The sequence below is a fragment of the Thalassophryne amazonica genome, chromosome 12 (assembly GCF_902500255.1).
Source record: "Thalassophryne amazonica chromosome 12, fThaAma1.1, whole genome shotgun sequence".
Taxonomy (NCBI): domain Eukaryota; kingdom Metazoa; phylum Chordata; class Actinopteri; order Batrachoidiformes; family Batrachoididae; genus Thalassophryne; species Thalassophryne amazonica.
Genome location: NC_047114.1, coordinates 83,592,059 through 83,619,342, shown reverse-complemented (window position 1 = coordinate 83,619,342; position 27,284 = coordinate 83,592,059). Strand labels below are relative to the sequence as shown.

General features: G+C 47.6%; 1 protein-coding gene across 1 annotated transcript in view; it reads left to right on the top strand.

Moving 5' to 3' along the window:
- The window catches only part of LOC117522445 (excitatory amino acid transporter 1-like), a 39,423-nt gene that overhangs the window by 2,168 nt on the left and 9,971 nt on the right, over nt 1–27,284 (top strand). Inside the window, exons 3-7 of the mRNA XM_034183852.1 lie at nt 4,699–4,836; nt 15,167–15,374; nt 15,464–15,506; nt 15,611–15,680; nt 15,779–15,968. Of these exons, the coding sequence (XP_034039743.1) occupies nt 4,699–4,836; nt 15,167–15,374; nt 15,464–15,506; nt 15,611–15,680; nt 15,779–15,968 (649 nt within the window). The remainder of the gene's footprint in view (nt 1–4,698; nt 4,837–15,166; nt 15,375–15,463; nt 15,507–15,610; nt 15,681–15,778; nt 15,969–27,284) is intronic.

Genomic DNA, 27,284 nt, shown 5'->3' with positions numbered 1-27,284 from the left:
TTAAATTAAATAACTTGACTGACTAATAACACCAAAACCTTTAAATTAAATTGGTTAAAATTAATTAACAGTGTAGAGGACAAAGCAAATGAAGTATACAAAACCACTTAATTAAATGCGTTGCTAAACTTGGGTTTGTCTTACTATAAGTGACTGATCCTCATAACGTGTAAAGTGAAATCAAAATACCAGCATGGCTGCAGCTTTGAACACTGTTACAAACAGCCCCAGCCTCCCCTATTGCCATTATAACTGGTCTGCTGTCCCAATAAACATCACAGCTTTGACCCCCTAAAACAAACAAAAAACATCACTCATTCGTTTTATCTTAAATTTTCATCCTCGTTTCCACACCAGGAGCAACATTCGGGAATAAATCCGAGCAGCTCGTCAGCTCACCTGAGCTGAAGAGGATCCAGAGGAGTCAGTCCGCAGCTGGCAGACGTGGATGCGCTCCTTTCCACCCCGCAGTAAAGAGCGTAGATCAGCAGCCTCTGTGACGTGTGCGCGCTGACAGTGTGAATGAAGCCTGACACGGTTTATAACGAGTCAGACAAACGTCTCTCCTCCAACCGGGATGTGCAATTGTCATTAAACCACGAGAAAGATCTGATGTGCGCACCTCCATGCGCCTCCAAAAGGATCCCCGCCAAACTTTGGTGTCATTGATTTGATTAGTTTTGTCCCGTTTTAAACCTCCGAAGAGTTCTTCAACTTACTCCAGCAAAACACACTGAGACAAAATAAAAATAAATAAATATAACCCAAACGTCGTCGTCACCATCATCTCTTCCTGCCTGACTGCAGCGTCACGTGTATCACTGACTGTAATCTAACGTTCCCGCATTTTTGTAGCAAGGGCTAAAATTCCGGCGCCCCAAAGCCATTAATTTTGGCAATGTTGATTTGCCAAATATTTATTAATTTTCCCTAGTAACTACATACGATTGGTTATTTCGCTGCATTTCAAGGGCGCTTTGAATGGCGCCCAAGACGAGGAACGTACGTTTTCTGCTCCTGTCGGTGGAAATGCACTGTTGAATGAGAGTCAATTGGAGGAAGTGTTTTAATCATTCATATTACATGTAGGCACATACAAGTAAGTAAAACTGACATTGATAATACTTTAAAAAAAACAAATATATATATATATATATATATTATGACTTTTCCCCTCCACATCTAGGAGGGCAGCGCCCGAGCGCCCCCTATGGGCCAGCCGCCACTGCTATAGAGAGATTAAGGTTTGTTACTGCCACTTTAAGGACGGCCCACAGCGCCGGAGGGCGCGCCGCGCTCCAAGCCACTGTCGACAGGCTGAAAGGAGCTGATCACTTCCAAATTTAAGGCTCTGTGTTGTGTGGGCCGCCAGAAGAGGAGGTACTGCTGGCCCACCACCAGAGGGCGCCCTGCCTGAAGTGCGGGCTTCAGACAGGAGAGGGTGCTGCCGCCATGGACACAGCCGGGGGTGACAGCTGTCGCTCATTACCTCTTGACAGCTGTCACCCATCTACTCAACATCATCTCACTCCATAAAGACCAGACGTCATCTCCACCTCGTTGCTGAGATATCATACTTCATAGGAGGTAATATCCTCAGCCTTTGTGGAAATATTGAGAATCTGTTTATTGTGAGTGTTTGCAGGAGTTCCGGTCCTTTTGTGGAGGCTGTGCAATACGGCACTCTTTTTCCTCTGAGGACGCGCTGCAAGTTTTGAGTGAGAGGTGGAGGTGGCATTCCCACCGTTGTTGTTACTGGGTGTACACACACCCACACTTGACTGTCTTTGTTCTTCGCCAGTAGTACCAGATCCGACAGTCGGGGTCGGTGATCACCTGGGAATTCGGGACTTGGCGGCTCCAGTATTCACCAGGTTCTGGGGCGGCGGAAATCGTGTGGTTCCGGCTCTTCTCAGGACAGACGTCTTCTATCCTCGAGCCTGCCCACACGTCACCTCTGTGTATTGACTATTATGATATTCTGTGATTGTCTGTATGTTCGTTGTGCACATTCACAACATTAAATTGTTACTTTTTGGCTCATCTATTGACCGTTCATTTGCGCCCCCTGTTGTGGGTCCGTGTCACTACACTTTCCCAACACTCTGTTGATGCAGGACGTCGTGTAACTAGCAGAGAAGTTTCATAAGAGTCGGGATCAGCACTTTATCGGCACATTCCACTGTTAAAGGAGATTTTGTAATGAAAGACTTGCGGACGGATTCGCGCGTCGGAACGCAGCCGCTCATGGCGCGGCGGGACAAAAAACACCTCCGTTTTGGAAACCATTCGTAAGATTCAGGCGGCTTTCGATCGTTTTTCAGTCAAGTGAGTATCAAATTGTTTAACAGCTGGGCATGTTCCAACTTGTCCTGTAAGGCTTCCAACACGGAGGTGTTGTTTGTCGAGCGCCATGAGCGGCTGCGTCCTGACGCACGAATCCGTCCGCACGTCTTTCATTACAAAATCTCCTTTAACAGTGGAATGTGCCGATAAAGTGCTGATCCCGACTCTTATGAAACTTCTCTGCTAGTTACACGACGTCCTGCATCAACAGAGCCTTAAATTTGGAAGTGATCAGCTCCTTTCAGCCTGTCAATAGCGGCTCGGAGCGCGGCGCGCCCTCCGGCGTTGTGGGCCTTCCTTAAAGCGGCAGTAACAATCCTTAATCTCTCTGAAGCCCATAAAATTTTCACCGAAAGCCAACCGAATCTTTGAAATGGTTTCCAGCTGGTTGTCTGGCAGAGTTTCTGAAAAAATTTTAATGCAACAAAACAGCAGTCCTTCAGACATTCTTCTGACAATGAAAAAACGACGAGAGGGGTGGCCCAGTGCTCACACAAAGCCTGCCCACAGGCGAATGACGCAACCAACAGGCGTGAAAAAACTCACGCATGCGCACGAAGGTTCAAGCTTGGCTGATGCAATCACGTGATTCAAATCCATATGGTTTTTGAAAAAAATAAAAAGGTCTGATACTTTTCTAACAGACCTCGTATATATATATATATATATATATATATATATATATATATATATATATATATATATATATATATATATATATATATATATATATATATATATCGGTTACGTCATTCGCCTGTGGGCAGTCTTTGAGTGAGGAGTCGCCCACCCTCTCGTCGTTTTTTCATTGTTTAGGAATGGCTCAGAGACTGCTGCTTTGTTTGATCAAAATTTTTTCAAAAACTGTAAGGCACAACTGAGTGGACACCATTCGATAAATTCAGCTGGTTTTTGGTAAAAATTTTAATGGCTGATGAGAGATTTTGGTCTGGTAGTGTCGCTTTAAGGACGGCCCACGGCGCCTGACGGCGATTTGCGCTTCGAGGCGGCAGCGTCTCGCCGTTTCAAGTTGAAAACTTCCACATTTCAGGCTCTGTTGACCCAGTAAGTCGTCAGAGAACAGAGAACTTTCAGAAGAAGTCGGCATGAGGAGTTTATTCGGACATTCCATTGTTAACAGACATTTTGTAATGAAAGAACATGCGGGCAGAGTCGCATGTCGGGTCGGACCCGACCGCGGGGGGTCGCGACAGGAAAAACACCTCCGTTGGAAACCTTAACGGGCAAGTTGGAACATGCCCAAGCTGTTAAACAATTTCTCAGTTACTCACTTGTTGAAAGCCATCAAAAGCCGCCTGAATTTTACAAATGGTTTTCAACATGGAGGTGGTTTTCCTGTCGTGACGCACACAGATTCACCGAGTCGTCACGGAAACGACTCGGTGAATTTGCGCGCACGTCTTTCATTACAAAATGTCCTTAAACAGTGGAATGTCCGCATAAAGTCCTCATGCCGGCCTCTTCTGAATCTTCTCTGTTCTCCCATGACATCCTGGGTGAATTAAGCCTTAAATTAGGACGTTTTCAGTTCGAAACAGGCCGACGACGGCGCCTGGAAGCTCAGCCGAGAGGGCTGAACCACATCTCACTCAAGGCCTGCCCACAGGGAAATGACGTCACCGACACGCATGAAAAAACTCACGCATGCGCACGAGGTTTCAAGCATGATTGGTGTAATCGCACGTCATTCAAATCTATATAGTTAAAAAAAAATAAAAGTGTCGGTTTCTTATCTAATAGACCTCGTATATATATATATATATATATATATATATATATATATATATATATATATATATATATGTACGTGTGTGTTGTTATGGATGGATGAGCCGCGCTGTGCTGAACACAGCAGCTGAGACGTCTCAGAGCTGCTGGAACAGATCAGATCTGTATAACTTTCAACACAAATATTTCAGAATGTGTGGGTGTCAGCGTAAATTTTATACTTTCCTGACATAATTTAATGTAAATTAATTTTACTGGCTCGATATCCAGTTCAGAACGGTATTTTAACATGCATTTTGTGAGCATTTTTCCGTGTGTGTTCAGTCATTATCTGCATTGAAAATGCTTTAACATCCGGACAGTTCGTCATTATTTTGTCCGGTTAGGAGGTGTCATGTTGCTGTCCATGAAGGGACATTTGCATTTAGTAGGCAGCATTGGGAGTGCAGACTCTAGTACTTATATAGGGCTCTGTGGTTACACCATACAAATACTCCAAACTAGGCTACAAGTCCACACCTCTGAATTTATCTCCACAGGATCTCTGTTTTTGTGTGTCTGACAAACATAATTCCACACTTCTCTGTGTTACGTTTCTCTTAGGGATTTCTCTGGGCTTCGTGCTGCGATCCACTAATATGACAACTAGAGACATTCTTTACTTTGGTTTTCCGGGAGAGCTGCTCATGAGAATGCTGCAAATGATAGTGCTTCCTCTCATCGTCTCCAGTGTGATTACAGGTCAGATCCCCACTTAAAGCTATGACTGTTTTTTGTTTTTTAGGCCAGTTAAGTAGGTCACTTGTTTGGTGAATAGCATGTTTGGCTTGTAGTAGAAAAATTAAATTTAAAGTGAGAGACTACTCACTAAGAAAAGTTATTATTAATTCTAACCAGTACACTTGTTGCAAATTATAAATGTGTTTCTTTATAATTTGCAGTTGTTTAATTAATTATTTTAGATCCTATTGTCTTATGTATAATTTGTACATGGTCAATAAAGCCCCTCTATCAACCAATCAATCAAAAACAATATTTATGTTTTAACAGCATCTGCAGGAGGCCGTGTGTGTGTGTGTGTGTGTGTGTGTGTGTGTGTGTGTGTGTGTGTGTGTGTGTGTGTGTGTGTGTGTGTGTGTGTGTGTGTGTGTGTGTGTGTGTGTGTGTGTGTGTGTGTGTGTGTGTGTGTGTATGTGTGTGTGAGCACTTTTGACAAGAGCGGAAGTTGTACAAATAAAAGAATATTTGTAGATCACCCTCTGTACATTTGCATGTATTAATGAGACAAATTTAATTCCAGGGTGGCGGGGCGCTCCCTTAGAGATTGGGTGAGGAGCTCAGTCACTCGGGAGGAGCTAGGAGTGGAGCCGCTGCTCCTCCATGTCGAAAGGAGTCAGTTGAGGTGGCTCGGGCATCTTTCCAGATGCTCCAGGGATGCCTCGCTGGAGAGGTGTATATTATTACAAACACCTTACTTGTGTGGTGAAACGCCCTAACAGATCATTTAAGACTGAGGACTTTGATGATGGCAAACGGTCTGATGTATCTGTCCTTCAGTTTGTGGGAGTCAGCATGCAGAGGAATGTCTTTGGTAGATAGCCATACCTCCTGCCCGGGCTGGTATGCAGGAGCCGGGGTACGCCGGCGGTCTGCATGGTCCTTAGCCCTCGTCCGGGCTTTCAGAAGGGCAGAACGGGCTGTGCGCCACACCCGATGGCACCTTCTGAGATGGGCCTGGACCGAGGGGACCTCGACTTCTCCCTCCATGGCTGGGAACAGTGGGGGCTGGTACCCCAAACATGCCTCGAAGGGGGAGAGGCCGGTCGCCGAGGAGATCTGACTATTATGGGTGTACTCGATCCAGGCCAGGTGTTGACTCCAGGCCATCGGGTGCGTGGAGGTTACACACTGCAGGACCTGCTCCAGATCTTGAGTCGCCCGCTCTGCCTGTCCATTTGTCTGCGGTTGGTACCCAGACGAGAGACTCACGGTGGCCCCCAGTTCCCTACAGAAACTCCTCCAGACTTGCGAGGAGAACTGGGGACCACGATCCGAGACAATGTTCGTGGGGATACCATGCAGACGCACGACGTGGTGGACCAGGAGGTCTGCAGTCTCCTGGGCAGTCGGGAGCTTTGGGAGGGCTACGAAGTGGGCCGCCTTGGAAAACCGGTCCACTATCGTCAGGATGGTGGTCATACCCTGGGACGCAGGGAGACCCGTGACAAAGTCCAGGCCTATGTGGGACCAGGGGCGACGAGGCACGGGCAGTGGCTGGAGGAGTCCTTGTTCCCTCTTATGTTCTGCCTTGCTCCTGGCACAGGTGGTGCAGGCCTAGACGTACTCCCGGACGTCGGCCTCCATCGACGCCCACCAGAAGCGTTGCCGGACCACTGCCACGGTTCTTCGCACCCCTGGATGACAGGAGAGCTTGGAACCATGACAGAAGTCCAAGACTGCAGCTCTGGCCTCTGGTGGGACGTATAGTCTGTTCTTAGGTCCATCGCCGGGGTCCGGGTGTCGTGTCAGGGCCTCCTGGACAGTCTTCTCCATGTCCCAGGTGAAGGTTGCGACGACAGTGGACTCAGGGATGATGGTGTCCGGTGGATCCGACAGCTCTGGCTTGACCTCCTCTTCATGCACCCGGGACAGTGCATCGGACCGTTGGTTCTTGGTCCCGGGGCGATACGTAATTTGGAAGTCAAACCGACCAACCTATCTACCAGTCGAGAGAGCTGCGTCAGTCAGTCAGAGCTGCGTGTCGTCAGAGCGAGCTGCAAAAAGTTTGTACCTGAGTTTTCAGAGGTGGTGTTTGTAGTTGCCATCTGCCACGCCGGTGTTTGCCAACCCGGACAGTGGGAATACCACCTCAACCGGCAACTTAGCCCCGCGACTGGACAGCAACAACGTCCGAGGCCCGCCCAACGTGGTGAATTCACTGAGGCCGCGCGCTGCGTCATTAAAGCCGCGCGTCACGAGTGCCGCTTCCCAGAGGCCTCGTGCAGCCACCACGGATCCATCAGCGCGGAAACACCGAGGCCGCGCGGCACCAGCGCAGCGCAGATCCATCCCGGTGACAAACAACGCAGGCTGTTAACATCGGCGATCATCAAGCTGCCCATAAGCCGACCATGGGGCCTAAGAAGGTTCTGACAGCGGAGGAAGGTGACGATATTAAAAAATCTCTGGACTTTCTATCAGAGGAGATTTCTGTTGTGAAGCAGCAACAGAAATCAATCATGGATCTGGTGGAGGAGGTGAAGGCATTATGGCTCCAGAACGCCGAGAAAGACCGGCGTCTGGTGCAGCTGGAAAATAGAGTGGCTGAATTGGAGCAGTACACCAGAATTAACGACGTCATCATCACAGGTCTTCACATCAAACCACGGTCCTACGCACAGGGCGGTAACAGATGAGAGCGGAGGGGAGCCCAGTGAACAGGAGGTCAGCTCTGTGGAAAAACAGGTTGCTGATTTGCTCCTATCTAAAGGTATAGAAATGGATTTAAATAACATTGAAGCGTGCCACCCTCTGCCCTGGAGAAATGACGGTGATAAACGAACCGTAATCATGAGATTCATCAACAGAAAACACAAAACAGCACTGTTAAAACAAGGAAGAAAACGTACAAACGTATTCATCAATGAACATCTCACCAAACGGAATGCCGACATCGCCAGGAAAGCACGCTTCTTAAAGAAACAGGGAAAAATCCAGCACACATGGACTTCAAACTGTAAAATATTCATCAAACTGAACGGATCACCAGAACAAGCAAAAGTCATGGCAATAAGGAACATCGAGGAGCTGGACAAATATGAACAATAGGTATGAGGACTCAAACACATCACAGCACCATGATGCAGACTGGAGCAACCCACTCATCCACATCATCTACACCCGGAGACAAGAGAGACATAATGACTAAGGATAATGATCCGTTTATTTCTGCCCAGGAGCTCTGTCTAGATACATTTAATTATAATAACTCTGCTAACCACCCCTTCGAATCTGAAAATGATCCTGATACCTTTTTCAGTGAGAATATTGTGAGACAGTGCAAATATTTTACAGAAGAACAATTCAAAAATTATAAAATCAATGATGAAGATTTTTCAATTATACATTTCAACAGCAGAAGTCTTTCTCGTAATCTGTCCACTATTAATGATTGTTTGAAAACATCCAAAAAACGTTTTTCAGTTATTGCAATTTCAGAAACATGGTTAAATGAGGATAATAAAGATCTGGTATATCTTGATGGTTATGAATTGTTCCTGGTTAATAGGCAGACGAGAAGGGGCGGAGGCGTTGCATTGTTTGTAAGGTCAAATTATAACTGTAAACTCATTAACAACATGTCATTTACAGTGGACAACATCATGGAATGTGTTACCATAGAAATTACATCTATAAACTCCAAAAACATAGTTGTTAGTTGTATTTACAGAGCTCCTGGGACAAATATTGACACCTCTGAAGACATTATCTTAGGAATGTACAACAAAATCAACAGAAATGTGGAGATTTCAATATAGATTTTTTAAACCCTCACAATCATCCACAAATTACCTCATTTATAAACACCTTGTACTGTTTAGGACTGTATCCAACCATCATTCATCCTAGCAGAATAACTATGGATACAACAACTCTCACTGACAATATTTTAACTAACGTTATATCCGGTAATCTTAGTGGGGGACTACTGGTCAGTGACATCAGTGATCACTTGCCAGTTTTCTCAGTCTTTGCATTGGAGGGTTGTTGTAAGTATCAAAGCAATATCAAATTCATGAGTAGAAAAGTAACACCTGAAACAATTGATAATTTAAGGGAGGATTTATCAAGTCAGAATTGGTCGGATGTTTTTGTTGATGATGTTGACAGGTCATATGATGCTTTCATTTCCATTTTTTCAGTTTGTATAATAAACACTGTCCATTTGTTGACAAAATATATAGAAATCAATATAGCAACAAACCATGGATAACTAAGGGACTTCAGAGGGCATGTAAAAAGAAAAACGTACTATATAAACAATTCATAAAACTATGAACTAAGGAAGCTGAAAGTAAGTATAAAACATATAAGAATAAGTTAATCAATATCATGAGACTCAGTAAAAAAGATATTATAATGACTTACTTGTCAAAAATAGAAATAACATCAAAAACACATGGAACATATTAAATGAAATAGTAAAAAAGAATAGAGTAACTAGAGATTATCCTTCATTTTTTCAGAGTAACAACTACATCATGATTGATAACGACGAGTCTATTGCTGAACACTTTAATGAATACTTCGTTAATGTGGGTAAAAATCTTGCCAGTAAAATTGACTCATCAACTAATAACTTCTGGGTAAATAATTCAACGTTTAACAAATCTGTTTCAATGTTCATTGGTGGTACTGATGAAAGGGAAATACTTGATCTGGTTCATGGTTCAAAAAGTAAGAAATCGACTGATTTTAATAATTTGGATATGGCTTTATTAAAAAAGTTATTGATTGTATAGTAAAACCGTTCAATTATATTTGCAATATGTCACTAAGTACTGGTAAATTTCCTTCTCAAATGAAAATAGCCAAAATAATTCCTCTGTTTAAAACTGGTGACAAACACACATTTTCTAATTATAGACCTATATCACTCCTGCCACAATTTTCCAAAATTTTGGAAAAAATATTTGCTAAAAGATTAAATGATTATTTACTGAAGCATAACATCATTTGTGAAGAACAATATGGATTCAGAAGGTCTCAAACTACATCACATGCTTTGATGGACTTTGTGGAAAGTATAGCAACGGCAATTGACAATAAACAATACACAATAGGTGTTTTTTTTATTTACAGAAAGCGTTTGACACAATTAACCATGGAATACTATTAACTAAACTGCAGAAATATGGAATCAGAGGTCTGGCATACGAATGGATAGCTAGTTATTTACAAGGCAGATTTCAGTATGTTCAATTCAATAATACAAATTCTGAACTCAGGGAAGTCACATGTGGGGTGCCGCAGGGCTCAGTGCTGGGTCCTTTGTTGTTTATAATCTATATAAATGATATAAGTTGGGTGTCGAGTTCACTGAGACGTGTCCTTTTTGCAGATGATACAACTGTGTTCTGTAGTGGTGAAAATCTTGAACAGCTTCTGGACATAGTGGAGAAAGAACTGGAAAAATTTAAGGTTTGGTTTGACGCTAATAAGTTGTCACTCAACCTTGGGAAAACTAAATGTATTATATTTGGAAATAAACAGGCACCCAAATGTAAAAATTTAACTATAAACAATAAGGAAATTGAGTTAGTAACAGAGAATAAATTTTAGGTGTTATAATTGATAATAAACATAGCTGGAAACCACATATAAATTATGTGAAATCAAAATTGTCAAAAACTATAGCCATTTTGTATAAAGCCAAAGACCTACTGCCGCAAGAAGGGTTACTTACTTTATATCATTCTCTGATGGTACATATATGACATATTGTGTTGAGTCATGGGGAAACACTTACAAATCAAATACCAATCCAATATTCCTTATGCAAAAACGAGCCATACGAATCATCTGCAATAAACATTATCGTGAACCAACTCATTCTCTATTTGTGTCTTTAAATTGATTAAAATTCATAGATTTGGTCGATTACATTACAATTCAAACTTTGTTTCGAGCGAAAAACCAAGCCTTACCGAGACATGTCCAGTGTCTGTTCCGATTGAGGGAATCCAGATATAGTTTAAGAGGTTGTGCAATTTTTATGAAACCACCAGTAAGAACAAATGTAAAGGGTTTTTGTGTGTCTGTGGTTGGGGTGAGGAAATGGAACAAATGTTCAACAGAGGTTAAAATGAGTGGTACCTTAGTAAGATTTAAGAAACTACTCAAAAAGAACATCATGTCTAAGTATCATAAAGAAGCAAATATAATTTGATTTATAGGGAATGTTCAATTTATAAGTGGGACTTATTGTATATTTGAATGTGTGGGTATGTATATGCGTATGTAGATATATAGATATGGGTAGGTGTATATGTATATAAGTGACTGTGTATATGTATGTATATATATGTATATGTTTATGTTTGTAAAGTATGTATGTATGTATATAGGTATATATGGCACAGCCCAAGCAGAGGGTCACCCCCAAGAGCCTGGTCTGCTTGAGGTTTCTTCCTTATAGGGAGTTTTTCCTCACCACAGTTGCCTAGTGCTTGCTCTGGGGGTTGGTAAGGTTAGTCCTTACTGGCGTAAAGTGCCTTGATTCGACTTTCTTGTGATCTGGTACTATATAAATATAATTATAAGTGAATAGTATATTGATGTGTATGTCAGTGTGTCGACATGTAGTAGTGAATTTGTATTTATGTAAATATGACTGATTACAATTGTTGGACTTGTACTAGCAGGGGTGGGTGCTAATAAGCTTTGCTTCAGCCCACACCCTTTCAGACTCACTAGTTTTGTCTGTGTTTGTGGAATTGTTCTTTTTTCTTTTTTTTTTCTATTTGAATATTTTGTGTGCCGAATAAAAAACTTTGTCACTTGTCACTTGTCACCGAAGAACGGTGACCAACAGGCTTGCCTGGGGTTCAGACGCTTCGCGGTCCGGATGTACTCCAGGTTCCGATGGGCCGTGAAAACCGTGAAAGGCACCGCAGCTCCCTCCAACAGGTGTCTCCACTCCTCAAGGGCCTGTTGCACTGCCAGAAGTTCCCGATTGCCGACATTATAGTTCCTTTCAGCCGGGGTCAACCTGCGGGAAAAATAGGCACAAGGGTGGAGGACCTTATCAGACTCCCCACTCTGGGATAGCACGGCTCCTATCCCTGAGTCAGAGGCATCCATTTCAACTGTAAACTGACGATTGGGATCGGGCTGCACCAGAACTGGTGCAGTCGAGAACCGGCGTTTCAACTCCCTAAACGCGGCTTCGCACCGATCCGACCAGGCGAAGGGGACTTTAGTGGAGGTTAGGGCCGTCAGGGGGCTAACTACCTGACTGTAGCCCTTTATGAACCTCCGGTAGAAATTTGCAAAGCCGAGGAACTGTTGCAGTTTCCTACGGCTTGTTGGTTGGGGCCAATCTCTCACCGCCGCAACCTTGGCCGGATCAGGGGCAACGGAGTTGGAGGAGATTATGAACCCCAAGAAGGACAAAGAAGTGCAGTGGAACTCGCACTTCTCGCCCTTCACAAACAGCCGGTTCTCCAACAACCGCTGCAGGACCTGACGTACATGCTGCACATGAGTCTCAGTATCCGGGGAGAAGATGAGAATATCGTCGAGGTATACGAAGACGAACCGATGCAGGAAGTCCCGCAAGACGTCATTAACCAAAGCTTGGACCGTCGCGGGCGCATTGGTGAGGCCGAATGGCATGACCAGGTACTCAAAGTGACCTAACGGGGTGTTAAATGCCGTCTTCCACTCGTCTCCCTTCCGGATCCGAACCAGGTGATACGCATTCCTAAGATCGAGTTTCGTGAAAATTTGGGCTCCATGCAAGGGCGTGAACACTGAATCCAACAGAGGTAACGGATATCGGTTGCGAACCGTGATCTCGTTCAGCCCTCTGTAATCAATGCATGGACGGAGTCCGCCGTCTTTCTTGCCCACAAAAAAGAAACCACCACCCATCGGGGAGGTGGAGTTCCGGATCAACCCGGCAGCTAGAGAGTCCCAGATGTAGGTCTCCATTGATTCGCGCTCCGGACGTGAGAGGTTGTACAGCCTGCTGGACGGGTACTCGACGCCCGGGATCAAATCAATGGCACAATCGTACGGACGGTGCGGGGGCAGCGTGAGTGCCAGATCTTTGCTGAAGACGTCAGCAAGATCGTGGTACTCAGTTGGCACCGCCGTCAGATTGGGGGGAACTGGAACCTCCTCCTTAGCTGACGCACCAGGTGGAACCGAGGATCTTAAGCACTCCCGGTGGCAGGTTTCGCTCCACTGCGTCACAACCCCAGACGGCCAATCTATCCGGGGGTTGTGCTTGATCATCCATGGAAAACCCAGAATCACTCGGGAGGTGGAAGGTGTTACATAAAACACAATCTCCTCCCTGATTCCCAGACACAACCAATGTCACAGGCTGTGTCTGGTGTGTGATCAATGGGAGAAGGGTGCCATCTAGTGCCCGTAGTGCCACTAGAGGGAGCCCGACTTCCTTTGCCCATCTGCTGTCCAGCAGATTCCCTTCTGACCCCGTGTCCACCAGTGCTGGGGCGTGAAGGGTTAGATCCCCACTCAGGATCATAACTGGGATACGTGCCGATTTACGGGGTTTCCCCACGTGAGTGTTATGGCCCACCCTTAGCCCAATCTCTAAGGGCGGGCATTGTAGTTTAACCATTTGGGGCAGTTCTTCTGTATGTGCTCGCTCAAGCCACAGAAAAAACACTCCCCGCGGGCCAGCCTCCGTTGTCTGTTATTTGATTTGACTTTGGCCCTGCTCGTGTCCATAGCTTCATCAGCAGGGGTAGCTGTTGCCACACGGAGCTCTCTGGCTGTGGAGCGTGGGGACGGCGGCACCCTTTCGGACCCGGAAGGAAGAGGGACGGCTCGTGCCCGGCCACGCCCTTCGCCCCGCACCCGACGATGTTCTTCTAATCGGTTATCTAACCGTATAACCAGGTCGATAAGCCCGTCAAAATCCCGCGGTTCGTCCTTAGCCAGCAGATGCTCCTTAAGGACTGGAGACAGTCCGTTTACGAAGGCGGCGCGGAGTGCGACAGTATTCCAGCCGGACCTCGCTGCCGCGATGCGGAAGTCGACTGCATACTCGGCTGCACTCCGACGCCCCTGTCTCATTGACAGCAGCACGTTCGAAGCGGTCTCGCCTCTATTGGGGTGATCAAACACTTGCTTGAACTTCCGCACAAACCCAGCATATGTTGTTAGGAGCCATGAATTCTGCTCCCAGAGCGCCGTAGCCCAGGCGCGTGCCTCATCTCGAAGCAGGTTTATAACATAAGCCACCCGGCTAGCTTCAGACGCGTACATGACGGGACGCTGTGCAAAGACGAGCGAACACTGCATTAAGAAGTCTGCGCACGTCTCGACACAACCTCCGTACGGCTCCAGAGGGCTTATGTATGCTTCAGGGGACGGGGGGGGGGGGGGTTCGTTGAACGACCACTGGAATGTCTGTATTTGGCACTCGGTCAGCAGGAGGAGGTGCTGCAGCAGCGCCCTGCGCGTGCGCTTCCACCTGAGCGGTGAGAGCCTCCATCATCTGATTGAGTATAACATTCTGCTCAGTTACCAAGTCCAACCGAGCAGTGAAGGCAGTTAAGATTTCCTGCAGCTCACCTAACACGCCTCCTGCTGGCGCCTGTGCACCTAGCGTTTCCATTGGTGGTTCATCCGATGGTTGACGCCCCTCGGGATCCATGACGATGGCCGAGAAATCCTGTTGGGAAAGTGTAGTGACATGGACCCACAACAGGGGGCGCAAATGAACAGTCAATTAAATCAGTGATGTGTGGGCAGGCTCGAGGATAGGAGACACCCGTCCAGAGAAGAGTCGGCCCCCACACGTTTCCACTGCCAGCGGAGACCTGCAATACACCGGAGCCGGAGCAAGTTACAGAAGGTTACCACTGCAAAAACGTTCAGAAAACACTTATGTGCATGCGGCACAGAAAACGGCTGAGAGGTTACCTGTCAGGTAAGCTGATTTCTCGGCAGAGATGTGGTGTCTCCTCCAGTCTTTTATGGTGTGATGAATGATGAGTTGATAAATGACAGCTGTCAGCTCCGGGCTCCTGGTGCTCCTGGTGGGTGACTGCGCCCTCTGGTGCCTGAAGCCCGCCTTCAGGCAGGGCGCCCTCTGGTGCTGGGCCAGCAGTACCTCCTCTTCGGGCGGCCCACACAACAGAAACATGCAATTTAATAAAGTTTCTTTTTAATTCATTTTTAATTTATTTTATATGTATGTTTGAGAATATCTCAAAGAGGAAAAAAAACATTTTTTAAATGAGGGATGCATGAGATTGTTGACCAAATATAAACAGGGTTACATTCATGTTTGAACTGTTCACAATTTCAGGAATGTCATCGGTGGACAGGAAGATTTCACGAAATATTGGACTCTGGGCCATCATCTATTACATGGTTACCACTGTCATAGCTGCATTCACTGGCATTGGCCTTGCTGTTTCTATAAAGCCGGGGAAATTTTACAAAAACACAACAGTGGCCTCTCGTGGGAATGCACAAACAGTGCGGCCTGTAGATTCCTTTCTGGATCTTATCAGGTATGTAAATCTCTTTCAGGCAGAGAAAGTTTCTCAGTATTACTTGTAGATATGAAAGAAAATTAGTAATTGTTTTGATTTTATTGTAGGAACATGTTTCCAAAAAATCTATTGGAAGCTTGTTTGAGAAAAGTAAGCTCTACACTTGCTTTTATTATTATTATTATTATTATTATTATTATTATTTATACAGTACTCATACTTCCAACTCTGATATGTGCTTCTTTTGTATTTAGTATAAAACTGTTTATTTCAGAAGTCAGTCAACAGAGGAGCAGCTTGGTCATGACAATCTAACTTCTATGAGTGAGAATTCTTTTTCCCATTTTATTTTGGGAAATCTTTGTGTTTATCACTTCTTTAGTGTTATAATTTTGTGTTAACTATGGTTCTTGTTTTTAAAGACATTTCATTGAAAGATGACACCATGTCAATGCCGGGCACGTCAGACGGTGTCAATGTCATGGGGGTTCTGGTGGTCTCCATGGCCATTGGCCTTGTTCTGGGTCACATGGAGTCAGAAGGAAAACCTCTGAGGGATTTTTTTGACTGCCTGAATAAAGCCATTATGCATCTAGTCAACTTAATTATCTGGTAAGAAAACAAAACATGAGGTAAAACTGGTTGTTTTCACATTTAATTCCCCACTCAGAGTCATAAGGTGCCAGAGGGATTCATAAATCAATTTTTAAAAAAGGCTATCCATGCAAAAATGTTTGTATTAATCCAAGCTTTCGGTCACACGACCTTCATCAGGGCATTGAATAGCACATACAAAGCACTTCATCTTATACCTAAAGTTCGGTCAGTGTAATCAAGTCAAGTAGATACACCTGTGTGTGACTGCAATTTGTAGTTCAGTCAACATGTTTGTAGTTCTTTAGGTATACATCAACTTGGCAAAAAATGTCTTTTTAAGTGTGGTGGAGGCAAATTAACAACGTGCACCCCCAGTGTATATTTACAGTGCAAATGTCAAAATATAAAATTAAAGTACAAAAATCAAAATACAAAAACGAATAGATCCAACAAGGATTTAGAGAAATGCACTAACATCAAACATCCAGTCATCATAAATTGCAGTTCTTCCAATATCCAACCACAGTATAACATCACAACATCACACTCTAGTCCACATCAACATTTAGGCCTCTTGGGTACAGTGAATCCAAGGTGTGTATCCAGAACAATTCTCTTTGGCACAATCTTTTATCAATATCACCACCTCTAGGCAACTTCACTTGTTCAATACCCTGGAAGCGGAGGGAGGAGACAGTATGAGTATATTCAGCAAAGTGACAGGCTACAGGATAATTAGGACCAGCTTGTCTAATTGAGCTTTTATGTTCACTGATCCTTTGTTTTAGTTTTTCCCACATAAACCTTGTCACACAGGAACTTCAGTATATTGATCACATTCTTGTACATGTGATGAAACCCTTGACAAAAAAGCTCTTACCCATCCTGGGATGTTTAAAATCCCTTGCCTTTTGTATATTGTTACATTGGGCACAGTGGCCACATGGATAATTACCATCTTTCAATGGTGCCAAAAGGGTCTGTTTAAGTTCTGTATGTATACGCTCCTTAACCACTTTATTTCTGAGGTTAGGACCCCATCTAAACACAAATAAAGGCGGCTCCTTAAATTTATTATGAAGGGTGGGGTCATCTGCAATTAAAGGCTAATATTTCTTGATGGTATTTTTAATCACATAGGCAGATCGGCTATATGTTGTGATACATGACACAGAAAATTTCTTGTCTTTTTTAACACTCTTTTTTAACAGATCAGCTCTCGGTGTAGACAGAGCTATATGGAATGCTTCCTCAGTACAAGCTGAGCGATATTCCCTCACCATAAAATGTTGTTTTATATCTTCAGCATTCTCAATGAAATCTTCAGTGGAATGGCAGATACGCCTAGGGGAGGTGATGGTCTAGTGGTTAAGGTGTTGGGCTTGAGTCCAGAAGATCATGGGTTCAAATCCCCACCTGACTGGAAAATCACTAAGGGCCCTTGGGCAAGGCCTTTAATCCCCTATTTCTCCCGCTGTGTAGTGAGCGCCTTGTATGGCAGCACCCTGACATCTGGGTGAATGTGAGGCATAACTGTAAAACGCTTTGAGCATCTGATTCAGATGGAAAAGCGCTATATAAATGCAGTCCATTTACCATTTATGCCTCAGTCTGTAAAACTGGCTTTTTCGGAGGCCATACTTCAAAGTCTTACGGTGGGAGCTACTGGCAAGGAGGAGTGTATTGTGGTCTGTCTCCTTTCGGTAGAGTGAGGTACGGACCCGGTGCCACGAGGGGGCGTTTGGGGGCACCGCCCCCTCACATCATCAACCTCGCCCCTCGGATATGAGAGTTATCAAAAATAAAAAAGAAAGAAAAAGAAATACTGGAAAATATAGCCCCTCGCAGTTTCGCGGCTTTTTTTTTTGGTCCAATTTTTTTTTTTTTTTTAAACAGCGCATTGTGCTCTGCGTCCTCATCAAGCAGGCCGGTGTTGTGTCAAGATGACGGGACACCTGTTGCGGCACCGCGAAGGGAGAGCATGCGCATTGTGTTCTGCGTGTCTGTTTATAAGAATCTTCTCGCTCAGAAGAAAAAATAGCGCCAACAACTACCCATAACTCGGAAAAAGACACCTGCAGCGAGGTGTGAGTGGAAAAAGGTGCGACAGTGGTGTGGTGCCAGGATGAAGAGGCGCGATCAGAGGAACTGTGAAATACTGATCAGTCACTATTAATAATTTCTTATGTGTCCAACCTCATAGGTTGATCGTTAAAATTAAATTCGTTAGTTCTAAAAGCCATCATAATTATTTATAGGAAAAAGTTCTATTTTTATTTCTCAAACAAATGTTTGGGCATGAAAACAGGTTTGTCTAATTTTTCTACTAAGGTTTGAACTTTGAGAGTGTTTACACACAAGGGAAAAGTGAGAAAATGTTAATGCCTGTTTGAAAAAGTGTATAGTGTGTAGTGAGGGGTTTTACAGCCTTAAAACGTCTATAATAATTGTAAAAAATAATGCTGTCTACTTCGCGGATTTCGCCTATTGCGGGCTATTTTTAGAACATAACTCCCGCGATAAACGAGGGACCACTGTATATCTACATGAAAGGTTTATGTGGGGTTAATCTACTGTCTCGTGTCGTTTCTCAGATCAGTTGTTGGTTTGGTTTTGTGGTGTGTGTTGGGGAAAGTGTAAGACACGGACCCACACCAGGGGGCGTAAATGAACGGACAATAGAGATGCCAATAAATACAATTTAATACTGCAAATATGCACTACAGGTCAAAATACTGCTTTAGTCTGTCAATCAAAGTTCCACAAAAGGTGACGTGTGGGCAGGCCCAAGGGTAGGAGACGCTGAGTTGGATTACCTGACGGGTAAGCTGATAACTCGGCAGAGTTATGATGTCTCTCCCAGGCTTTTATGGATGTGATGTGATGATGGATGATGACTGACAGCTGTCAGCTCCGAGCACCTGGTGGACTCCTGTGGCGACTGCGCCCTCTGGTGCCTGAAACCCGACGACAGGCAGGGCGCCCTCTGGTGTTGGGCCAGCAGTACCTCCTCTTCGGGCAACCCACACAACAGCCCCCCCCCCCCCCCCCCCCCCAACGGGTGCCTCCTGGCGCCTGACCAGGCTTGTCGGGATGCCGCTGGTAGAAATCGGCCAGGAGGGCCGGATTCAGGATGAAGCTCCTCTTCACCCAGGAGTGCTCTTCGGGTCCGTACCCCTCCCAATCCACCAGATACTGATAACCCCGACCCCTCCGGCGAACATCAAGGAGCCTGCGTACCGTCTATGCAGGCTCGCCGTCGATGATGCGGGCAGGAGGCGGCGCTGGTCCGGGGGTGCAGAGGTCGCATGTGTGGCAGGGCTTGATTTTGGAGACATGAAACACCAGGTGGATCCGCAGTGAAGCTGGGAGTTTAAGCTTGACTGCGGCTGGACTGATGACTTTGATGATGGGAAAAGGTCCGATGTATCTGTCTGTCAGTTTTGGTGAGTCCGTGTGCAGAGGGATGTTCTTAGTGGATAGCCAAACCTCCTGCCCAGGCTGGTAAGCGGGGCCCGGGGTGTGTCGGCGATATGCATGGCTCTTCGCCCTCGTCCGGGCTTTCAGAAGGGCAGAGCGGGCTGTTAGCCACACCCGACGGCACCTTCTGAGGTTGGCCTGGACCAAGGGGACCTCGACCTCTCCCTCCACAGCCGGAAACAATGGGGGCTGGTACCCCAAGCACACCTCGTAGGGGGAGAGGCCGGTCGCCGATGAGACTTGGCTGTTGTGGGCATACTCGATCCAGGCCAGATGTTGACTCCAGGCCGTCGGGTGCGCGGAGGTCACACATCTCAGGGCCTGGTCCAGATGTTGATTAGCCCGCTCTGCTTGTCCATTCGTCTGTGGGTGGTACCCGGACGAGAGGCTCACGGTGGCCCCCATTTCCCTACAGAAACTCCTCCAGACTTGCGAGGAGAACTGGGGACCATGGTCTGAGACGATGTTCGTGGGGATACCATGCAGATGCACGACATGGAGGACCAGGAGGTCTGCAGTCTCCTGGGCCGTCAGGAGCTTCGGGAGGGCCACGAAGTGGGCCGCCTTGGAGAACTGGTCCACTATCGTCATGATGGTAGTCATTCCCTGGGACGCAGGGAGACCCGTGACAAAGTCCAGGCCTATATGGGACCAGGGGCGTCGAGGCACCGGCAACGGCTGGAGGAGTCCTCTCTCTTGTTCATGTACAGCCTTGCCCCTGGCGCAGGCCCAGACATACTCCCGGATATCGGCTTCCATTGACGCCCACCAGAATCGCTGCCGGACCACTGCCACGGTTCTTCACACCCCTGGATGGCAGGAGAGCTTGGAACCGTGACAGAAGTCCAGGACCGCAGCTCTTGCGTCTGGTGGGACGTGCAATCTGTTCGATGGTCCACCACAGGCGTCCGGGTGACACGTCAGGACCTCCCTGACAATGTTCTCTATGTCCCACGTGAGGGTGGCGACAATAGCGGACTCCGGGATGATGGTGTCAGGTGGATCCCGGGGCGGTATGTGATCTGGAAGTCAAAAACGTCCAAAGAACAGTGACCAACGGGCTTGCCTGGGGTTCAGACGCTTAGCGGTCCGGATGTACTCCAGGTTCCGATGGTCAGTGAAAACCGTGAATGGAACCACAGCTCCCTCCAACAAGTGTCTCCACTCCTCCAGGGCCTCTTTCACCGCCAGGAGCTCCCGATTGCCGACGTCATAGTTCCGTTCTGCCAGGGTCAACCTGCGGGAAAAATAGGCACAAGGGTGGAGAACCTTATCAGACTCCCTGCTCTGGGACAGCACGGCTCCTATCCCTGAGTCAGAGGCATCCACTTCAACAACAAACTGGCGGTTAGGATCGGGCTGCACCAGAACTGGCGCAGTCGAGAACCGGCATTTCAACTCCCTAAACGCAGCTTCGCACCGATCCGACCAGGTGAAGGGGACTTTTGGGGAGGTCAGGGCTGTCAGGGGACCAACCACCTGACTGTAGCCCTTGATGAACCTCCTGTAGAAATTTGCGAAGCCGAGGAACTGTTGCAGCTTCCTACGGCTTGCCGGTTGGGGCCAATCTCTCACCGCCGCTACCTTGGCTGGATCGGGTGCGACGGAGTTGGAGGAGATGATGAACCCCAGGAAGGACAAAGAAGTACGGTGGAACTCGCACTTCTCACCCTTCACAAACAGCCGGTTCTCCAACAACCGCTGCAGGACCTGACGTACATGCTTTACATGGGTCTCAGGATCCGGGGAGAAGATGAGGATATCATCCAGGTACATGAAGACGAACCGATGCAGGAAGTCCCGCAAGACGTCATTTACCAATGCTTGGAACGTCACAGGGCGTTAGTGAGGCCGAACGGCATGACCAGGTACTCAAAGTGACCTAACGGGTTGTTAAATGCCGTCTTCCAGTCGTCTCCCTTCCGGATCCGAACCAGGTGATAAGCATTCCTAAGATCCAGTTTCGTAAATATTTTGGCTCCATGCAGGGGCGTGAACACTGAATCCAATAGAGGCAATGGGTGTTGTATGGCTGGGGGGCCTGGCTGCCTTTTTGTTTCTGTCTTTTGTTTTTCCTTCCAGGTGGCTTGCATTTGGGACTGAGTGGCTGTGTAGCTGAGTTTATCAGGACCTCACCCTGATCACCTGCGGCTCGTCAGGACTCACAGATGTGGTGCATCTACATGGATTGGAACATGGTGGCATTTAAGACTGGAGTACACAGTGTGTATTTGCCAGAGACTCGACCTTGTGACCAGACGGGTGAGATCGTCGTCTCGGGAGCCATCTCATCATCAGTGGATGCAGAGAACGTCCAGGTTTGATGCATGGTCTGTGAAAGAGGAGAGGGTGAGGTCTCACGCTCGTCAGCACACTTCCTGAGGTACGTTAGATTTTGTGACTAACATTTATACAGTCAGTAAATATGGTGTCCCTCACACCTTTATTATATTGAGCTGTATGTAGTCGTTTAATCAGCTTCCGCTGCAGTGGAGTTTTGTGAACTGGATGTTCCATGCCTGCAGGGTGGGAAGCTGATTAGTAATTAAGCCAGGAAGTGTTTGCTGTTTGTACACCTTTGAGCGTTCTCTCTGTGTGTTGAGTGTGGACTCACATAATGATTCCTTCTTTCACAGACTCGGTTTGTCGCGGCCACCTGGGGGGTGTCGGCGGGGTCCTTGGGTCCGAACCAGTTCTGGCTCCGGACCGTTAGTGCTGCTGGGAGCGCACCGCAATCCACCACGCCAGACCGCGCACTTTTATATTTTTCACAGCACTGTTATGTTCATTAAACTCTGTTATCCTTTGTACCGTGCTCTGCTTATTTTATACTGGGTCCTTCAAACGCTGGTCGGTTCTCCGGGCTGCGTCCGACACATAACAGTAGTCTCTGGCCAAACATCACGGACCCAGCGGTAGCAGAGACGGTAACGCGCCGGGAAGGCGGCAGCAGACGTTCAGAAGTTATCCAGATCAGTTGCGGGTGCTCTCCGCCCGGATGGTGCGCGTTGGAGAACCCATTACTGAATACTGATTTGAGCGCTCGTGCAGCCGTGTTCCTGTGTTTGTGCCTTATCCGTGGGTCGTGGTGGAGTGTGACTGGCGACGGCTTCGCGTCGCACTTCGACCGGATAAGAGGTTTGAACGGGAGCTGCAGGAGTGGGTCTGTAATGGGTGCACGCGCACGGCGGAGCTCTGTGGCACGGGTCGCGGTGCTTCCTGTGTTACAGTCGTAGCCCCGTTTCCCCGGGTAATGATAGCTACTGCGTCTGTTGTCAGCTCCGGTGTTATTTAGTTGAATCACATTCTTGGTTGTGTGCTGCTCACAGGAAAAGCAGCATGAATTATTTTCTGTCACCAAAGGGGTTTTTTTATTTTTAGCACTCTGGCTCCCTCTGTTGGTGACTGAGTCACATTACCGTCAAGCTCTTAAGTTGGAACAGGTGTGTTCCATTTGTTTGAGCTTGACGGTATAAATCACTTATTTGTTTTGTGTTAGTTCATTTTGTGTGGGTGTTTTTTGAGTTGGTTTTTGTGTGGGATTTTATTTTTTGTTTTTCACTATTAGGGTCTGGGGTTGTGACCCTGCAGTCTGTCTGGGAAAAAAAAGGACCCAAGCAACTTTGTGTTAGTCTGTTGGTCTTTCTTTTTGTTTCTTTCGGTTTCGCCTCCCGGGGTTTGATGGGACGGTCCCCTGGGGGGTCATGGGGGGGTATTTGGGTTGTTTTTTCTTTTTTCTTTTTTTTTGTTTTGTTTTTTGTTATGCCCTCTCTTCTCCTCTGACTCCAGCCGTGTGAGCCGTAGTGTCGGCGTTGCTGGAGTGGTGCAGTTTGGTTGTGCTGGGTGTTTCCCAGGTAACCTCTGCACCCGGGAGGGGAGGGGGGGGGTTTAGGGTATTTTCTTTTTGTTCCCTCTCTTCTCCTCTGGCTCCAGCCGTGTGAGCCGTAGTGTCGGCGTTGCTGGAGTGGTGCAGTTTGGTTATGCTGGGCGTTTCCCAGGTAACCTCTGCACCTGGGGGGGGGGGGATGTTTTTGTTTGTTGTTTCCCTGTTCCACCTCCGGCTTCAGCACGCCCTTGAGCCGTCTGCCATCGGCGTGGCTGAGGTTTGGGGCAGTGGGATATACCCGCAGCTAGTGGCTGGTTTAGAAGTCAGAGGAGTGGCGCCGTTTTGTGCTGTCTGCCATAACCGCTGTTCCACTCCTCCCGGTTGGCTTCTGGGGTATAGTCACGGTTGGTGACACTGGACGTGCTTCCAGTTTCCACTGCGCCAAGGGGGTGGGGTTGGGGTTGTTTTGTTTGTATGTTTTTTTTTTCTCCTTTTGTTTTTTCCACCCAGTTTCCGCCCTCAGGGTTTGACTGTGGTGTCCTCTGGGGGGGAAAGGGCTGTGGGTCCATCTAGCCATAGACGGCCGGGGCTGGGTCCGTTGGTCATGAGGGGAGGCATCTCCTGGGGTTGATGGAATGGTCCTCTGGGAGGCGCTGGGAGTCCCCGTGGGTGACGTTGGATCCCAGAGGGACTTCGGCTGTGGTTATTACTCCTGGAGCTGGCGGGATGTCCTCTGGGGGGTGTTGGTCCCTACATGTCGTTGGGGGGGGGGGGGGGGGGTGTTAGCAGTTTTATTTGCAAACTTAAGTTTGGGTTGTTTTTCTTTTCTCCCCTTCCCGGGGTTTGATGGAACGGGCCTCTGGGGAGGGGGGGTGTTTTGGTTGTTTGTGTTTGTCTTTTTTGTTTTATGACTAATCAGACTGTGAACATGGTTGGACAAAGGCTGACCGCACAGGTTCAAGAACTCCTGGCCACACCTGTGCTAATTGACTGATAGAAACAAGGGCAAAGATGCAGCCAGAGGAGAAGACACCTACCGTTCTGTAGATGAGGATTCTGTTGGAAGATGAATGCGGATACGGTTTCCAGCCATGGTCCCTGGAGGGGGGTGTTTCTCCTGGGCCAGGTTTGTGTGGTCGCCGGGTGGCTTCCCGTGAGGGTGGGGTACTGTTGTATGGCTGGGGGGCGTGGCTGCCTTTTTGTTTCTGTCTTTTGTTTTTCCTTCCAGGTGGCTTGCATTTGGGACTGAGTGGCTGTGTAGCTGAGTTTATCAGGACCTCACCCTGATCACCTGCGGCTCGTCAGGACTCACAGCTGTGGTGCATCTACATGGATTGGAACATGGTGGCATTTAAGACTGGAGTACACAGTGTGTATTTGCCAGAGACTCGACCTTGTGACCAGACGGGTGAGATCGTCGTCTCGGGAGCCATCTCATCATCAGTGGATGCAGAGAACGTCCAGGTTTGATGCATGGTCTGTGAAAGAGGAGAGGGTGAGGTCTCACGCTCGTCAGCACACTTCCTGAGGTACGTTAGATTTTGTGACTAACATTTATACAGTCAGTAAATATGGTGTCCCTCACACCTTTATTATATTGAGCTGTATGTAGTCGTTTAATCAGCTTCCGCTGCAGTGGAGTTTTGTGAACTGGATGTTCCATGCCTGCAGGGTGGGAAGCTGATTAGTAATTAAGCCAGGAAGTGTTTGCTGTTTGTACACCTTTGAGCGTTCTCTCTGTGTGTTGAGTGTGGACTCACATAATGATTCCTTCTTTCACAGACTCGGTTTGTCGCGGCCACCTGGGGGGTGTCGGCGGGGTCCTTGGGTCCGAACCAGTTCTGGCTCCGGACCGTTAGCACTGCTGGGAGCGCACCGCAATCCACCACGCCAGACCGCGCACTTTTATATTTTTCACAGCACTGTTATGTTCATTAAACTCTGTTATCCTTTGTACCGTGCTCTGCTTATTTTATACTGGGTCCTTCAAACGCTGGTCGGTTCTCCGGGCTGCGTCCGACACATAACAATGGGTATCAGTTGCGAACCGTAATCTCGTTCAGCCCTCTATAGTCAATGCATGGACGGAGTCCGCAGTCCTTCTTGCCCACAAAAAAGAAACCAGCACCTAACGGGGAGGAAGAGTTCCGGATTAACCCGGCAGCTAAAGAGTCCCGGATGTAGGTCTCCATTGATTCACGCTCAGGGAGTGAGAGGTTGTACAGTCTACTGGACGGATACTCAGCGCCTGGAATCAAATCAATGGCACAATCATACGGTCGGTGCGGGGGAAGGGTGAGTGTCAGATCTTTGCTGAAAATGTCAGCAAGATCATGGTACTCAGCCGGCACCGCCGTAAGATTGGGGGGAACACGGACCTCCTCTTTAGCAGTTGCACCGGGTGGGACCGAGGATCTTAGACACTCCCGGTGGCAGGTTTGGCTCCATTGAGCCACAACCCCAGTCGGCCAATCGATCCGGGGACTGTGCTTACTCATCCATGGATAACCCAAAATAATTCTGGAGGTAGAAGGTGTTACAAAAAACACAATCTCCTCCCTGTGGTTTCCAGACACAACCAGTGTTAAGGGCTGTGTCTGGTGTGTTATTAATGTTCGAATGGTGCCATCTAGTCCCCGTACCTTCAATGGTGAAGGAAGGGCCACTAGAGGGAGCCCTACTTCCTTAGCCCATCTGCTATCAAGCAGATTCCCCTCTGACCCCGTGTCGATGAGTGCTAGGGCATGAAGGGTTAAATCCCCATAGAGGATCATAACTGGGACTCGTGCGGATTTTCGTGCATTTCCCGCATGTGTGTTATGGCCCACCCTTAGCCCAGTCTCTAAGGGCGAGCATTGGCGTTTAACCGCTTGGGGCAATTCTTCTGTAAATGCTCACTCGAGCCGCAGATAAAACACTCTCCGCGGGCCAGCCTCCTTTGTCTGTTGGCTGATCTCATTTTCACCCTGCTCATGTCCATAGCTTCGTCAGCAGGGGGAGCTGTCGTCACGCGGAACGCTCTGGCTTTGGAGCGTGGGGAAGGCGGTGCTGTTTCGGACCTGGAAGGGAGAGGGACGGCTCATGCCCGGCCACGCCCTTCATCTCGCTCCCGTCGACGTTCCTCTAATCGGTTGTCTAACCGTATAATGAGGTCAATAAGCCCGTCTAATTCCCGCAGCTTGTCCTTAGCCACCTGGTGCTCCTTAAGGATTGGAGACAGTCCATTTACAAAGGCGGCGCGGAGTGCTACCGTATTCCAGCCGGCTCTCGCTGCCGCGATGCGGACGTCGACTGCATACTCAGCAGCGCTCCGTCACCCCTGTCGAATTGACAGCAGCAAGTTAGAAGCAGTTTCGCCTCGATTAGGGTGATCGAACACCTGTCTGAACTCCCTCACAAACCCAGTGTATGTTGTTAGGAGCTGCGAATTCTGTTCCCAAAGCGCCGTAGCCCAGGCGCGTGCCTCACCTCGAAGCAAGTTGACGACATAAGCCACCCGGCTGGAGGCTGACGCGTACATAACGGGACGTTGTGCAAAGATGAGCAAGCACTGCATCAAGAAGTCTGCGCACGTCTCGACACAACCTCCGTACGGTTCCGGGGGGCTAATGTATGCTTCAGGGGATGGGGGAGGGGGGTTCATTGAACAACCACTGGAGGGTCTCTGTTCAGCAACAGGTCCACACGAGGAGGAGATGCAGCCGCGCCATGTCCGCGCGCTTCCACCTGAGTGGTGAGAGCCTCCATCCTACGATTGAGCAGTATGTTCTGCTCGGTCACCAAATCCAGCCGAGCAGTGAGGGTGGTCAGTATTTGCTACAACTCACCCATCATGTCTCCTGCTGGAGCCTGTGCACCTTGCATCTCCATTGATTGTTCAACGGATGGTATGTGCCCCTCGGAATCCATGACGTTTGGCCAAGTTATCCTGTTGGGGAAACTGTAAGACACGGACCCACACCAGGGGGCGTAAATGAATGGACAATAGAGATGCCAATAAATACAATTTAATACTGCAAATGTGC